The following is a 16,957-nucleotide window of genomic DNA, read 5'->3' on the forward strand; positions in this document are numbered from 1 at the left end:
CAGACAGGGACCGTTTTCCTGGCAGCAGGCAAACCACGACTCGTCCATCAGATTCCCTGACAGAGAGGCATGATTCGTCCCTCCAGAGGACACGTCTCCACTGCTCTGGAGTCCAGTGGTGGTGTGTTTTATTCCACTGCATCTGATGTTTTGCATTACACTTGATAATGTAAGGTTTGGATGCAGCTGCTCAGCCATTGAAACCCATTCCATGAAGGTCTCTGTTCTAATCTGAAGGCCACATGAGGTTTGGAGGTCTGTAGCTGTTGACTCTGCAGAACGTCGGTGACCTCTGTGCTCTATGAGCCTCAATTTTGTGGCCAAGTTGCTGTTGTTCCCAATCGCTTCCACTTTGTTATAATCCCACTAACAGCTGACTGTAGACTATTTAGTAGTAATTAACTTTCACGACTGGACTTATTGCACAGATAGCATCCTATCACTGCACCACGCTGGAATTCACTGAGCTCCTGAGAGCGACCCATTCTTTCACTCATGTTTGTTGAAGCAGCCTGCATGTCTAGGTGCTTGATTTTATACACCTGTGGCCGTGGAAGGGATTGGAACACCTGAATTCAGTTACTTGGATGGGTGAGTTAATACTATTAACAATAATGTGTAGCTCACACTCTGCTTAAACTCTCTATTATTGCCTTTTTGCGTATGGCAGAGGGCAATGAATATAAGAAACAACTGGAATGCCAGGTTCAGTCAGTCTGGCCTCATTTGTTTTCTGATCACATAATTCATGTTCTGAACCAGCAACCATCGTCAACTCTAAGTTACTAAACAGTTCTCGGATGTCAGTATAGTATAGATGTGTAATTTGGTTTGAAGTGCCTGACCAGTTTTGTGACAAAAGAATGAAATTTCAACATGGCCACTCATTCTAAATCTCCATCTACAACAAATGATGAGACAAGAACCACTTCATATCAGCTGTTAACACACTTATACTGATAAACAAACCCAAAAACACACAATCTGTTTTGAATCAAATCAGATTCACGAGTGACTCACAAAGGTGCAAAAATCATCTGCTGTACCCACTTATCCTTAGATGATCACAGTAGGCAGAAAAATGTTTTTCTATGAACATTTTTTTATACTATACACTGTTTTTTTTTTTCATACACCAAATGGATGAGAGAGTCGGTGTAGCTGAAAGGATGGAAAGACTGTGGGCTGGAGAAAACAAACCAGGAAGGTTTACTGCTGGGTACAACGCTAAGCACAAAACAAACAATTGTTACTGTTTGTCTGCAGACAGAAATACTGGAATCCACACCTGGCTGTGAAGTACATAAATAATACAACAGTAACAGTCCTCACAGTGACATACACAAGACAGGAAGTGAAGGATTAGGTCAAGAATTAGTCTTAAATATTCCGAATAAAGGTAACTCACTACGATGACATGAAGACTGGTCCAAAAGTAAGAAACAGAATCCACACTCTTTTTTTCTCATATTGATGATTGATGTGTGCAGAAAAACAAAAACAAAAAAAATCAAGCCAGCCACCACGTACATTTGTTTACCTACGGAACTCACTAAAATGGTCAACGATGGCCGTTTGGGATCAAGAAGTCCAATAATTTAGATGTTTTGGTATGCATTTACAGTATGCTCAGATTTGTTGATTAAAGTATGCCAATAGAAATAAGAATAGGAAATAAGCCAAAAACCAGGTATATTTCCCTTGTTTTTCTGGAAAATATAACCAGTGAGACAAATTTGTTTGGGCGCTGTGAAATGTCACTTTTCAAATATTTCAGACTGAAATTTGCTGTCATCTCCCATAATTCTGTAGCCGAGTCGCCCTTCTATTTCCACTTAAACATGTTTGCATTGAATGCTTGCAACATTTCGGAATTGCACATCAATATATCAGGAAAACTACCGGAATAAACTCTTTCAAACAGCTCCATTTGATATAGTTCAGACTAACCTTTTTATGTTTTGTTTCATAGTTTGCAATGCATGCCTTTATGTCAACCCAATGTGAATGTATGTATATATTGATAAGAGTTTGTATGTGGTAGGTTTTCATTTAAATGTGAAGGGCTTTCTGATGTTAAATTAAAAGAGGATGGGAGGCCAGAGCTGCTAGAAGAAAGCTACTTGTCCACTGCCCTTAATGAACACACATGGGGGCCGAATGAAACATAAGTAAATACACAAGCTTTTTTTTTCCCCCATTTTGTAACATTGGTTTCTCAGCTAATCCACAAACTTATGTCTTCTGATGTATGGAGGGTTGTTAAAAGTGCTACGCCTGCTTTTGAAGTATGCTAGTTTGTGAAATTAATGATTTGGCTAACGTGGCAGAGTGCAGATAGAACCAGAAAAAAGGTTTTAATTTAAAGCAGATAAACATAGTTCAAAATACTGCAGACGCACTTGTTCTCAGATGTCTGAAGAGTTTTGATTAAGCTCCATTTTCTTTATTCTCTTTGAGAATTCTGAAAGGCCCAGACTGCAGTTGGTCAGTTAATTGGTCAAGAGACAAATGAACATTATTTGTTATATGCATATACTTCAGAAATTATATATATATACTTCATACTATATGTATGCTATTAAAAGTAAGGGAGAAAACAAAAAAAAAAAACTAATTTCTTTTGCGACATTGTGAGAGAGCTAGTACAGATTGCAGTAATTATGAGAGAAGTCAAAAATGATGGATGATAGAATCAAAAAAGTACTAATGAAACTGAAAATGTGGATTTGTTTGCAAAAAGTATCTAATCGGAAAATATACTTTATCTGTGTGAAACAGGATGAAACTTTATAACATGCCTTAAGTTTGTTCTGGTCTTATTTTCTGTGACTGCAAGAAATACTACAGTGTAATTAATTATATTAATTATTTAAAGCCACATTTCTTTAATGTCAGTAGTAGTTGTTTGGACCTGGAATTGTGCACAGTGATTTATCACTGCTCATTGCAAACCTTAATGAAAATAAGATACTGCTGATGCAATTTATTATATGTGTGCTTCCTTGTGTGTAGTATGACTGATGTTAACATAGGTCTATCTGTATTATTTTGTAATCCTGACAGCAGATGCTGTTGTCATTGGATAACAGGGAATGTGTTTAAATATTTAATTAAGAAAGAAGGTGTAAACACATTAACTACAAGCTGCGCTTCATTTGTGGTCTCATTAGGAAATAAGACTTCCACTGCCCTATATGGTGGAGTGCTTTCCATGTAAACCATAACACATCAGTAACACAGACAGCAGCTAGCATCTTTTATTAATCTGAGTACCATGGTTACATGTCTCTACCCAGGTGGTGGTGTGTAAAAAAAACAAAAAAAAAACAAGTCCAACAATCTTACAATGGATTTTGCCGTAATTTAGCAAAACAATGGAATCCAAAAGAAACTAGAGACGAGCAAAGTTTGATGCAGAAGAGTTTATTCTTTAAGCAAGAAACAATCCTGAGCCCAGTCCAGACCAGACTGAAAATGTGGTTTGTGCACTTTCTTTTATGCACAAAATCAAGTACTAGAAAGTAAGAGAGAAAGACACAGTAGTGTAACAAACTAAATAAAAGCCTACAATATTTCAATTTAACTGTCAATAATCCCACTAGAATATCTGTGTAAAGTTGTTCACTAACACATGAGAGTCCTTAGACTACCTCAGCTAATGAACGTTTTGTTGACACAAACGTAAACACAAAATGCTTTTATTTTGTCATTATTTTTGGTGCCCATTGCGTGTTGCCCGAGTAAACCTTGTCACTTCATAAGAGTTAAGATATGTTAGCTGTCCTGTCTAAATTTAAAACAAATAAATAAATAAACTGCTTATGCACATTGCGGATGATCTTTCTTGATGGCCAGCAGCTTGCTCGTGTTGTTAGTTTCATTGATTTGTTTGGTTCATAGACTGCTGGAGATAGGCGCCGGCTCCCCACGACCCGGAAAGGAGAAGTGGGTAAAAAAAAAAATAGATGGATGGCTGGATGTTTGGTTCATAGCTGCACAAGTAAATGTTTTATGTAATGAGCTGTCAGAATAATCAGTAGTTCTAAAAAAGCCAGAATCGATGTGTGTAGATTGCAGGGCATTTTAGACTTATGCATTTAGTATTTGATGTCAAAATTAAGTCCATTTTTAGTTCCATGTCAACTCCAAAAGAAACTGGTGAGAAACATCCCACTGTTAGATTCTGTAGATTCCAACCTTCTTATTTGATTGGGCGTAGCAAATGGGCTAAAGAAGAGGAACTCCTCTAAGAGTGTCAAGGACAGGCCGCATAGAGGCTTAAAAATCCATAAAGCTACAAATCATCCCGGTCCATGCGCCTCTAAAGGTTTTTTGAGCTACAACCTGAAGCCGGCTGATTCAGTTTAGTAATCAATACGTTTTCTGTGAGCATAAGCCACGGTAATCTTTTTACAGCACCTTTCCTCTCGCTCGTTCCTCTCATCCTCTGCCCTTGCAGCCTTGGTTCTAACTAAAGGGGCTGCGATTGCTTCCAGCAGGCTTTGTGAAAACAGGATAGAAAAATTGATGCCATGAATAGTGAAACTCCCCTCATCCCGCCCTCTTGACTTTCTACGGCGCGAGGACTAAACTGAGAGACTTGGTCCTGCGAAAGTGGATTAAGGGAAATGGGTTTCAACTCTCCGCCCTGCTCTCGGGATAGTTGCAACAGGGAAGTCTTTCACCGGGTGAAAGACGAGTGCCCATCGAGCATGGCCAACACTGACACTCACGGGACAAACCCTCACACTCATTAATAGGGTCAAATTAGAATCATTAATTAATTTAACATGTATATATTTTTTGGATGAAGTGGGGAAGCTGAAACTGAAACTGCCAACTGCTATTTTGTGGGCCAGTAAGGAACTCTCTAACTCTTTCATTTATAAATGGAACAAATAACAAGAAATCAAACATGAGATAAAGATGAATGCTTTAAACCTTGTTTTTATTAACTCTGGCAATGAGAAGATAACAACAACATTACATCATTTTGAAAAAGAAATCTCCAAATCCCAGTGTTTAAATGATGAAATGATGCTGGAAACAAGAAGCTGGACCGTAGACTGGAACATGTCCGAACTGCAAATGTCAACTGATGCTGTTTCCATGGAGTTCAGAATATGTGGCTGCTCTGCTGACTGTAAAGTGCAACATTCATGTGTCTTTAAAAGTAAAGATGGTTTCTTTCTCATTTCTCCATTTATTTTCTACCTTAGGGATAACAACTTCATAAAGGATTTCCCCCAGTTGGCCGATGGTCTGATGGTCATCCCTTTGCCAGTGGAGGAACAATGTCGAGGGATCTTGTCAGAGCCATTACCCAACCTGCAGCTCCTGTCAGGTGAGAACATCTTTTAAAAGACAGTAAATTCATTTGGCTTTATTGGCAATGAAATGAATGGATTTCTATTTTCCAGTCACAGTTTTTGACCTGATTAACATTTTGCCATTTTTATAAAAAAAAACATTTCTGTCCTATATGTAGTTTGGCATCCCTATCAAAGTTTTTGCTATTGTAGAAGGTGAAATGATGACAAAGTGTTTATTTTTTTTAAAGTGGAATAATTTTTGAACATTTTAAGTTGTATTTATGGGTTCATTTTCAGTAAATAAGTATCCTAAGACATGTCAAATTGTTCAGACATCAATATGAATAAATCCCAACAAGACGGGATCAGGGTGAATGAAGACTTCAAAGCATTTTCAGGCTGTAAAAAAGAAGCCAAAATGAAATCTGAAAGATCAAGAAAATGATCTGAAACCCTTTTGGTAGGTTTGCTAGAAAGGGCCAATAAAACCGTTTTATTACTGTTTATCAGGCTTTTCCTCTTTGAAATTGTGAAGCCACAGTATGAAGGAAGGAGTGAAATAAAATTTTTATAAAGTTTCACAGTAGCAGAAATGTGTATCCAGACTTCTGCAGGCTAACTCCAACACTTGACCTATCACTTTATCCTGTTATACTTTTATTTTTAACTGTTCCACCGTATCCTGTTGAGGACAAACTCAATCAGACATGTCTCAAAATCTTCACTTTCACCTCTGCTCCCTCATCCCTCCATTAGCTAAATTGCCATTTGGTCCACATTGCCCCTTGAGATTTTTTTTTTTCCTAGGCATCTGCTTTCAAGTACACACACACACACACACATCCACAGAAATGAAATCCAACCCTCCACCCCCCTTTTTATTTGCTTTGCATGAATGTCTCAGGTGTAAAAGATCAAGGTTCCCATAAGCAGTTTATTTATTTATTTTCCCTTGCTCTTCACTTTTGCGGCTCTAGTTCTAAACCGGTGTCAAAGTTTGGTAATTGAATTGCACGGAGAGCCAAGATTGCTCGCACTTCTAATGTCAGCAATCCAATTGGAGTTCAAGCAGCGCTATATATCACCATTGATCTGGGAGCAGCTGGGATACGGGCTGTGATGATAAATGATGCTAAGGCAATAATGGCTGTGCAATAAACTGTAATGACGAAAATGAAATGATGGATTTTATTTACCTTTCTTATTTATTATGAATTTCTACTTCTGCGTGACTCGGATCTTGTAAGTTGCTTGAAGTGGATGTACTTGTTATTGTCTGGCGTTTGTACCTTTTGCTTCTTCTTCATTTCGTTTTATTGTGTTTCTGTCTTTCTTAGGGGATGCCCAGTTCAGTGAAGCGGTAGGATACCCTATGGTCCAACAGTGGAGAGTCCGCAGCAATCTGTACAAAGTTAAACTCAGCTCTATCACCTTATCCACAGGTATAACGAATAATCTGATTATGGTGTGATCTTTTGTCACAAGATCCACACTGATTAAGACCTAAAACAAATGTGGTATGTTTATATAACTACACAGATCTTGATACTTGTACTATTTAGGACGCCTTAAATGAGATGCTTGTTCAGTATTTGTCCTCCACATACTTCCGGACACACATTTAGTTTCTTTGTTTTGTTTTTTCCACCCCATTGTTGACTTGATAGACTTTTCTAAGGTGCTGAAAACGCTGTCAGGGGAGAGCACACGTGAGGAGCTCCTGGCTTTTCTCCAGGAATATGGCAGCCATTATGTGTCCGAGGCTCTGTACGGCTCCGAGCTCAGCTGCAGCATCTACTTCCCCAGCAAGAAGGCCCAGCAGCAGCTCTGGCTGCAGTACCAGAAAGGTAAGTTTTCGAAAAAGCAATACAAGAGAGGTCAAAATTGCACATGTGCCGAATTTAGGTGGTGTGTACGGCCTACTGAGTCTAAACATAACCCCCACGTAGACCTTTGGCTGTGTGTCAAAAGAAGACAAAACCCTCAATCCCTGTTCAATTGAGAGCCAAAAAGGGAGAGAATAGTGGTAAATAAGCAGACATACTTATATAGTTTTGTTTTACTGTCAAATAAAACCATGAAGCAGGATATAGTTTAACATAGAGCTACACATGCTGTGTGCTGACAAGAAGATGCCTCTAGGATAACGTCAGAGACAATTAAATTCATTTAGGAAAAGAAAACTGGAAACTGTTTGACACTAATCAGAGCTTCCAAACAGAACTGCCACACACAGACAATTTATGAACTCAGTATATTCTGGGAACACCCCTCATATGTGTGACTGCTGAGCTCAGTTTGAACCCAAGCCCATGTGCTGTTCAATTATTCTTGACTAATTTATCTTGACGCAGGAGTTTATTTAACATCTAGGTGCTAAGACGCGTTTCATATTTTCACTTTTAGACTAAATTTAGTTTGGGGGCTGCGGTACCACAGTCTTGTAATCCTAAAGCTGCAGGTTCGAGCCCAGGCTGCGGCAGGAAGGCCATCTGGCGTAACACAATTGCCAAATCGTTTGTGCGAGTTTGCTCTTTGTGGCAACCCCTGGAGAAGGGAGTAGCCTGAAGAAGAAGACCAAATTTAGTTTAATTCTAGGAATTTTTACTGTATATGTCAAAACCAAGAAATGCCCAGTGAGCTGAAATACCATCGTTATTGGTTTTGTTATAATATAAAATTCTTCTGTGTGCAATTTTTTTTAGAATTAAAGACTAAAGCAATGAAGCCAAAAAGGAATGTTACAAAAATGATCCAGATTCACAAAACTGGATGAGTTGTTCTTTTTGCGGATGCTGTTCTTTTTTGCTTAAGCTTGCCAACAAGTAAACTGTGATGATCAGATTCTTCCACCTACCTGTTACATATAGGTTAAATCTTTCTGTATATAGAAATTATTATTATTTTTTAAAATCTTTTTTAAGCCAAAGATTAAATGCTGTGTTCATAACAAAACTGAAATGATACATTTTTCAGTGGGTTTTGAAAACTTGTAAAACTTCCTTTTTATTTAATAGAAAGGCTTCCCAAAACATTTGCTTTTGCTGTCCCTTGATAACCCTGACTTCACCTGTAGTTACAAACTGTCACCGGTTGATTGGGGGGGGGGTAAAGATTAGATTGAAACTGGCCATCTGTTTCCAATGTGACACTGGATTTCTAAACACTTTTATGTAGGAATATTTGTTAATCTGAGCTCCTGAGAATAGCCATACTTGCATGATTTGGATGGTTTGCTAATTGCACAGCTCTTAAAGTTTTATACAGTCTGGAGGAACCCACCTTCAAGATCTTAATTTTCTGGGCAATGAAATTGCTGGAGCCCTTCTGCATATAACACATAAAACTTTTAGAATTTATTGCATCAATCAGCTTAATGTTTTCAATCCTAACTTCGGTGAATCTTTTTTTAGTTTTTATTGCTGTATTCTTACTTTTAAGAAGCAGAATACTTTGTCTGCCACTGTCACCAATGCATAAGGAAACTATAAAGTGAGCCATTTTTGTATTTACTAATACCCACAACATATGTAATATATACAATATTTATCAAAAGTCATGCATTCATGTGTACACTTGAACGTATTTGTAAAAGCGTGAAGAAACACTGGTAGAGATGTAAAACTTTGGGTTCATAAATGTTTATTGCACTCAGATTATCAACAACACAAACATGAACTTTGAGTAAACAGAGATGGCTTAAGTGTTCCAACACATTTTAAAATTCCACAGTTTCCGAAGAACGTAACGTGAAGGACACTGGAGTTTGGTTCAATGAAATAAACGCACCAGAACAAATCAGTAGTATAAAATAACTTTATGCGAGAAGTCTTCAATGAAATACGGTTGATTCACTCAAAAGCTCACCACACAGACACAAGGACACTTTACTAGAAAGGTATGATTTTTTTTTTCCCTGTAACGGTTAGCTTTGAATATTCTCTTCTGAAGACTACTTCTAGTGAACACTGAAGAAACTATTTATTATGGTAAGGATGACATGCAGTTGAAACGAGACTAATTAAATAATGTAATTTCAGGATGTGGCTGCGACAAACTAAACCTGATACATAAAACTGTACGCCCCCCCCTTTTTTTTGTTGGATATGTATGGTTTTAGGTTGGTTTACAGTACAAGGCTGAGAATAAGTTTGTACACAATATGCTCTGACGACCAAACCTTGAGTGGAAGACACTAGTTATCACGAACACAGAATGTTACATACAGAAAGACAGTACTACCAATCAGTCATTTAGGCCACTGATGAAAAGTGTCTACTCATACTTCTTATGCCTATTTTTAATGCAAAATCGCAAATAATTATTATGATTTATATATATATATATATATATATTGAAACAACTGTTTAATAAACAAACTAAACATTGATATAAGCACATGAAGACCAAAGTGTGCGGCACTTGTTTGGTTCTCTGCTGCGGTTAAAAACTGTTTGTTTTTTTTTAAAGTTTTCACTCATTATTCTTGCAGTGTTCCTAACACCCCTGTCAGCTGCGATCTCACAATAATCATGTCAACAATTTGCAGCATGGGGGCGCAATGACACCAAGCTCTTCGCCTCGTATAGTTTGGTAACATTTACTTGGGCTATGGAGAGCAGATACCCCAAAGTAACTTTTGCTTATCTGGGTTCACAAGTCCAATTAAATGAGAGTGCACTAAGCCGTGTCGCAATGCTAGTTAGTAAGTGGCACTGGGTGAGTTAATGCAAAAGGGGTAGTGTTCATACCACATGGCCAATCACAAACATGGATCAAGAGTTCTGTTCAGATAGTTAGCCTAATACAGGATGGAAGCTACACGGTTGGTGCAGCAGAAGTCTTAAATATAGCTGATGAAATTTGTACAGAAAATAATCAGTATTGCCTTAGTATCAGTGGCCATCAGTTATGACATTAATAAATCCATAACAACTGCTTTGTACTCCACTATGTGTGTGTGTTGTAGATAAAATTTCTAGGCAAGTAAATTAGTATAAGCAATATATTTTTTCCAGATAAAATCCAGGGTTCTTTCAATAAATCTAACCACTGCAAAAAAGTCCAGTTTCTGTACAATAACCTAGTTGTTTTTTTTTCCCCTAAAAAAAAAAAAAAAACTTTTCATGAGTTAAATAACTTCAGCTCCAAATCTTGAAAACATTTGTCTAGTAACAAATCACTCTAAAGGTGCTTTCTTGTCAGTTCAGTCAGTTGAAGATGCTTAAGCTTGTCTCAAGAAGAAAAAAAATATCTCTTATCAACAACACATTTCTAGCACAAGATGTCACAACGATAAACCGCAGCAGGAAGGGAAACAGTTTTTCTGTGGTATTGAAAATATAAATTTGATTTTGAAGTTACCTCCCGTTTGAAAGTATGTGTGCCAGCTGCGGAGTTATACTTAATGTGATCTGGGTGCTGGAAGTATTTAGTCTTCCCTCCCTCTGGAATAGCAAAAATAACCAACGTTGAAATCATTTTATGCTTTTTTTTTTTTTTTAGCTGAATATAGGTTGCCAAGAAACAGTAAGAACAAATCTTAAAACTTGTCCTCTTTGTTCGTAACAGATAGTTTTCTCTAAGAAGCACAAGTAAACGTCAGGACTACCGTGTGATGGAACTGCTTTCAACCGATTTCAAGCTTGTTGGTCCAAAAAACAAAGGGGAGGAAGACATCTGAAACTAAGGTGGAGAAATATAAAAAATACAGGATGTTAAAATAAATCTTGAAGGGTATCAAATTAAAAGAAAAATCACTTAACTGTGTAAACCCATCTATTCTAAAATAAATTAAGAAAACAATCCAAATGGGAGTATAAAATATAAATCCTCAGAACCCCATTAAACAGCCGTATCACCACTGCCATTTGTTTATTCCCCAGCACATCAGGTTATGATTTAGCAGTTTAATATTCTTATCTATAAGTTACTTCATATTCTGCATTTAATGTTCCCTGAATGTTACTGAATGCAAATCAGTCAAAACCGGTTGGTTCTTGGCATTAGTTTCATTAAGTAAACTTTAAAGCTGCCAGTCACATTCCCCAGCATTAATGTTAGTGTGCTACTGAAACCCAAATGAGAGGACACAGTGATGTGTCAAGAATAAAGTGCTTCACAGGCCAAAAGCCTTGCTGTGCTTTATTTCATATGGAAATGGAGGTTTATTTTCAGCCCCTCTTCCAAATTTTATCTGGTGCAAAGCAGAGACGAATTAGAGTAAGTCGCACATCACACACACTCAAGCTAAAAGAATACGGCAGCCGGTAACAGAAGAATGGATGTCATGTTCGCTTTGTGCTTCATAGCTTTGACACCAGTGGCTTGTTTCACTTGGTCTAAAGGGGCAGCTTGCTTATGGATATGATCCTTTAAATGTAATGAACCAATAAAAGCCAAGGTGAGAGTTGTCTGTGATGCAGCTACACTAAAGTGATAAGTAACAGTATGGGTCTTTTTTCAAAACGTCCATACAGATCAACTTTAACACACCTACTGAACTTCTTAAGTTCATGGGACATAAGAGGGGGCAGTCCTTCTAGGAAGCGGAGGAATGCCTCTTATGAATGTATGTGTACACTTTGACACAGTGGTCCCAACAATCGAGCACTAACAACTGTCCTTTCTGCGTAGTGGCTACTCCTACAGGGCAGGTTAGCCCTTCTTGGATTAAAATATTAAATCCACCCTCTTTGGGAAACTGGAGGATTTCTTTCCTACCACTGTCTGTAACCAGCAGGTCTCCGTTGGCATCCACACACATGCCAGTGATGCAGCGGAAGTCCTCCGTCTCTGAGAAGAAGTGGCTGAGCTGCTTGCCCAGCTGGCCATCTGTGCCCACCGAACCGATGGAGAAGCCGCCCTCCAGGTGGGGCTCGTTCTGTCGCTTTTCGAAGTTCAGGGCCAGGCCCTGGGTGAAGTACACGGTTCCCGCTGCATCGCATGTCACAAACTTTGGTCGGACAGCGGAGCACAGTCGGTTGTAGCTCACGACACCTACGTTGCGGTCCACTGCAAGACACCACAGCTTGCCTCCTTCCACATCTGACACCACAAACTGGCCTGACGGCATGGCTGTAATTCCCCAGGGTTTAATCAGCTGATTTTTGTGGCAAGCTACATAGTGTCCATCCATGGTGTAGACTTTAACGGAGTTATCGTAGTTGTCAGTCACACCAATCAGGCCTTGAGGAGTCACAGCAATTGATAAGGGGACTAGGTTAGGCAGGTCCGCCCCAAAGAAGCTAAGGACAAAGTTGTCGATGCTGGCATTGCGTCGGATTTCACGCGGGAGACCTTTACGATTAAATATCTGGACCCGGCAGTTCCCACGATCGGCTACCAGAATTTCACCTTGAGGTGTCACACAGATGCTGACCGGTAAATTAAACATTCCAGATAGCGCTCCCTTACAGCCCATCTTCTTTACAAACTGGCAGACTGGTGGCCCTAAACTTGCCCCAGGAGTCAATCCCCCTCCTGCATCCATGGACTTTGATTTAAAACTGCCTGGTGACCCACATACAGCATCCTCTACTGCTGAAACCATGTCAATGTCTCTGTAAAGATCCTCTGAAACTCTCGCAGCACCTCCTGTAGCACCTACTGGCCCTGCTACACCGTCTAAATCACCCTCAAATGCATTCTCTGAACCCTCCTTCTCATCATCTGTGTTAACAGTATAAGTGTTTGTTGTCAAATGACCCATTTCTAGAGGTTTCGATAGTTCCATTCTGACCAGTGCTGGCTCTTGCAGCTGAAATTGAGTCGACAAACTGCTTCTCAAATCTACCTCTTCATCATCACTTCCTGCACCATCGTCTTTAAGCAAGGCGATATCACTCTGCCTTACTCGCACAGTCAGATAATCACAGCGGGACACCACTTTTACCTCTGCAAGATTTAGGAGGTATGTCTGCTCCTCTAGGACCTGTGCATTGAGTTTTTCCACTTCTCCCAAAGAGGATGCAAATATTTTTCTAGATCTGCTGAGCTCTTCTTGAAGTTGTAGCTCAGCTGTGGTGTACTCCTGCTGAACGGCTCGATACTTCTGTCTCAAGGACTTGGAAATGTTTTCAATCGCCGTCTTTTTCTTTTGAATTTCTCCCATAACATGACGGAGAGCAGCCAGTTTACCACCCAGTTCTTTACGCCGCTGCTCAGCCGCCACCTTAATCGACTGAACCAAATGGCCTTGGTGCAGATGGCCCTCCCCTTTACAGACTTCACACAGAACTGTGGAACAATCGTGACAATACTGTCTTGGTAGGCGGTTGCAGCAGGACTTGCACATTAATGCAGCAGCGGCAGCACTGCAGGACAAAGTGCAATCTATAATCTTGAGCACAGTGAGATTATCTGCCAGTTGAGAGATGCTGCTCATTCGAGAGACCTTACTGCAGAAGGGGCAGCGGACACCATTGATGGTATTAGCCAACAGTTTCTCTAAACATAGCCGACACACCGTGTGGCCACACTGCAGGAGTTTGGGTCTCAGTTGTTCATGATTGTAAGTCTCCAAGCAAATGGGGCATTCAAGGACCTCCCTCATTAGATCTGGATCCAGTGGGGAACATGATGCAGCCATAATTCCTTAAGTGGAGGGAAAAGAAAAAAAAAGATGTCATAACTATGCCATAATCACCAGGGTCATAAAGGAATGTAACAATAATGAGCATAATGTTCAGTTTGTAATGCTTCAAAATTTAAATTTAGGAAGATCACTTTATTTAAAAAGGGCCCTGCACTGAAAATGTACTTTAATAAAGCAATTTAAACATTTCCAAACCTATATATTATAAGTATTAGAAGAAAGAAAATCATAAATTATTCCTTGTCTACTTAAACATGTTATGTAGTTGATGAAATTACTGCTGACACATTTTTGTAAAAGCAAGACTAGAATAAGTGGGGTTTTTTTTTGTAAATTGAACAAAATTCTGTTACAAGTCCACTAATAAATAAATAAAGAGCGTTATGCTGACTGATTCATCAAAACAATGATTAAGTGGATTACATAAACAGGTTTTTAAATGTCTGTTTTTGCATTAACTACTTACATAATGCATTAATAGAAAAGACACAGGAGCAGCCTGTTAAACATAATTAAAGAAAGATATAATAATAAAAAAAACTTTACCGCAGCTAAAATCTAATGTTAGTAGATTTTTGTTTACAGTTTTTATTTGCAGAGAATTGATATAAAGGACAGCATGGTCCTGTGTTGGTGAGTGGAAAAAGGGAAGATTGGTGCAAAAACGTCACATATACACAGAATGACAGCAACTGGTAGAATTGCTGGAGAATAAATAAAGCAACGAAGCAGGCGAACTGATGAATGCTATTAAGCTAACGCTGTGAGCTAATAAGAACACGATGGCAAGCAATGCAAGCATATTAGGCTTAGGCTAACGTCGTCACCGTGCTATATTGCTGCCCTAATATTTGGCTGGCATTGCCGTCCCGATTTCTAAACGACAGGAAAATAAAAGGGCCTCTTCACATGACAACAAATGTTAACAGACAGCGAGTGTCCTGTTGGTTAAAAGCAACGCGACACAACCACAGAGGGCGGATAAAGGCCGTGAAGCAAACACTCGATAGGCAGCATCATATAATGGCGTTCTGTCGGTATTTTCTGCTCTTTAACCTTACCTTCCCTCCAATGTTTGCTGGGGGAGATTACAGTGGGTATGCAGTCTTTCAGCTACAGCTGCTGATAGTGAAGAACTGCAGTGTTGACGACTCTCCTACGCAGAGTTGTGAGTTACGCAAAAACGTAGCGTTCTTCTTCTGCTGGTTTTATTGGCCGTTGATAACCAGCTTAAAGGGTCATTACCGCCATCTGCTGGCGTAGCGTCTGGAACAGTGGAGGAGAGTAAAACTAAATCAATTTTATGACATAAACTTGTCTTTTTTTTATATTTAATAGGCAAACAAGCCTTTCTGTACAAATTGTTTAACGCCAAGGCCTTTTTCCTCTCATCTGTAGCATTAGTAGCTTCTTTCTAGATCTATTACAGTCTTGTAAAACATGTCTAATGGTTCTTGACTAAGTGCTGTATAAACATAATCTAGTCTGATATTTATATTCCATTTCTCCAGCTTAACTTTGTGTGAATGTTTCATTATGATAATCTTTACTTCTGCCTTACATATCAGAATTTCAACTTTTATCCATTTGATTTCAGTGATTGTGTGACTAAAATATATATATTTTTTCCACATTACCTTCTATGCCTGGATGAACAGGAATCCATTCCGCCACTCAGTCTTGTAAACATATGACTCGTCAGAATTTTAACTAAAAATATTTAGTTTTGAATTTGTTATTTGTTCGATTGGAAGCTGGGCAAATCTTCACAGCATGCCACGAATCGTATGTCATGCATACAATTTACTCAACTTCATTAGCAGGATTTGACAAAACAGATTAGGCAAATAAAAGTTACATCATTAACTGAAGCTAACGCTATTTAACATAACTTAACTTAACTAATTACCCAAACTGTAGCTGAGAAAACGATTCACTGCTAAACTATCATCTACCACATTCAAACCATTCATATATTGAGAAAACGTTTATCACCATACACCTGTAATTACAGAGAAAGGCCACTAGATGTCAGGGCAGGTCTTCTAAAGAGTGTTTATGCAGCATCACTTCAGACAATGTGATGTTTCTGTAGGCCAGTAACTTTGAAAAGGATTACTTCTGGTTTGAGAAGAAAAAAGTTTAAAGTTGCCATCCATACACTAGTCTAGTGGAACTACTGAATAATTTTCGTCATGCTAAAAGTAATAAATTCTGTAAAACCGTCGCTATTCCAAACAGTATGATCTCAAAATAACAGAGGTTAATCACATAGTATGCGATTAATATTTGGCTCAGTCTATTTTTTGTGTATGTGTTTTGTTTTGTTCTTGCTTATTTTTTACTACAGCAATATGGTAATCACAGTTAGTAACCATGTAGCAATATATACAATAAGCCTTATGACACTGTATCTGAATTTGTTGTAACACAAACTCTGGCCAAAACGAATGTATTACAGGTAATCATTGAGTTTTGCTTCTTTTTTATTTCCAATATTATTATTATTATTATTATTATTATTATTATTATTATTATTATTATTATTATTACTTCGGATAGTTGTAAGCTACATCTGAATCAAGTAAAAAGTATTGCTGATTTGCTTAGTTTATTGTAAGGATTGTCTCTGCGTTTTGAGCCACTGTTTAGATGCTTTTAACTGCTTCTTAATGTTGTACACCACACAGGAAGTAACTCACAGAGCCATCCAAAGACTCATTTTGAAAACTAATACAAGAGCTCATATGTACGTCTAAAAACAAGGCTCAAGTCAAGTTATGCATTTTTCTTTTCTTTTTATTTGTTAGCGGGTTTTTTTGCCTGATAATTTAAAATATTTATATAATTTGGTGACCTAAGGTACAATTCATGTTAAATCATTTTAAATTGCAATGATAGTTTTTGGATTACTATGCTGAAATTGCTTTGGAAAAATCCATTACATTACGATGAACGTCATGGCACATTATGGCAGTTGTTGCTACAATTTGGTTGTTTCCTTTAAATTAATCTTGAGTACTTGCATTTTTTTAACAAGTCATGT

At 38.3% G+C, this 16,957-nt stretch overlaps 2 protein-coding genes across 2 annotated transcripts in view; one reads left to right on the plus strand and one right to left on the minus strand.

The window, feature by feature from the left end:
- LOC108230990 (astrotactin-2) overlaps positions 1 to 16,957 on the plus strand; it is a 268,258-nt gene that overhangs the window by 205,036 nt on the left and 46,265 nt on the right. The window contains exons 14-16 of the mRNA XM_017407677.3: positions 5,223 to 5,347; positions 6,653 to 6,757; positions 6,983 to 7,162. Of these exons, the coding sequence (XP_017263166.1) occupies positions 5,223 to 5,347; positions 6,653 to 6,757; positions 6,983 to 7,162 (410 nt within the window). The remainder of the gene's footprint in view (positions 1 to 5,222; positions 5,348 to 6,652; positions 6,758 to 6,982; positions 7,163 to 16,957) is intronic.
- trim32 (tripartite motif containing 32) lies at positions 9,757 to 15,109 on the minus strand. The gene is made up of 2 exons (XM_017407684.3): positions 14,973 to 15,109; positions 9,757 to 13,910 (listed from the first exon to the last, which is right to left on the minus strand). Exon 2 carries the CDS (start codon positions 13,903 to 13,905, stop codon positions 11,857 to 11,859), a length of 2,049 nt encoding a protein of 682 aa, XP_017263173.1. The 5' UTR covers positions 13,906 to 13,910; positions 14,973 to 15,109; the 3' UTR covers positions 9,757 to 11,856.

Source organism: Kryptolebias marmoratus, linkage group LG14 (genome assembly GCF_001649575.2).
Source record: "Kryptolebias marmoratus isolate JLee-2015 linkage group LG14, ASM164957v2, whole genome shotgun sequence".
Lineage (NCBI taxonomy): Eukaryota > Metazoa > Chordata > Actinopteri > Cyprinodontiformes > Rivulidae > Kryptolebias > Kryptolebias marmoratus.

Coding starts and splice junctions, on each gene's coding strand:
- trim32 (XM_017407684.3), bottom strand. CDS start 13,905: ATGGCTGCATCATGTTCCCCACTGGATCCAGATCTAATGAGGGAGGTC.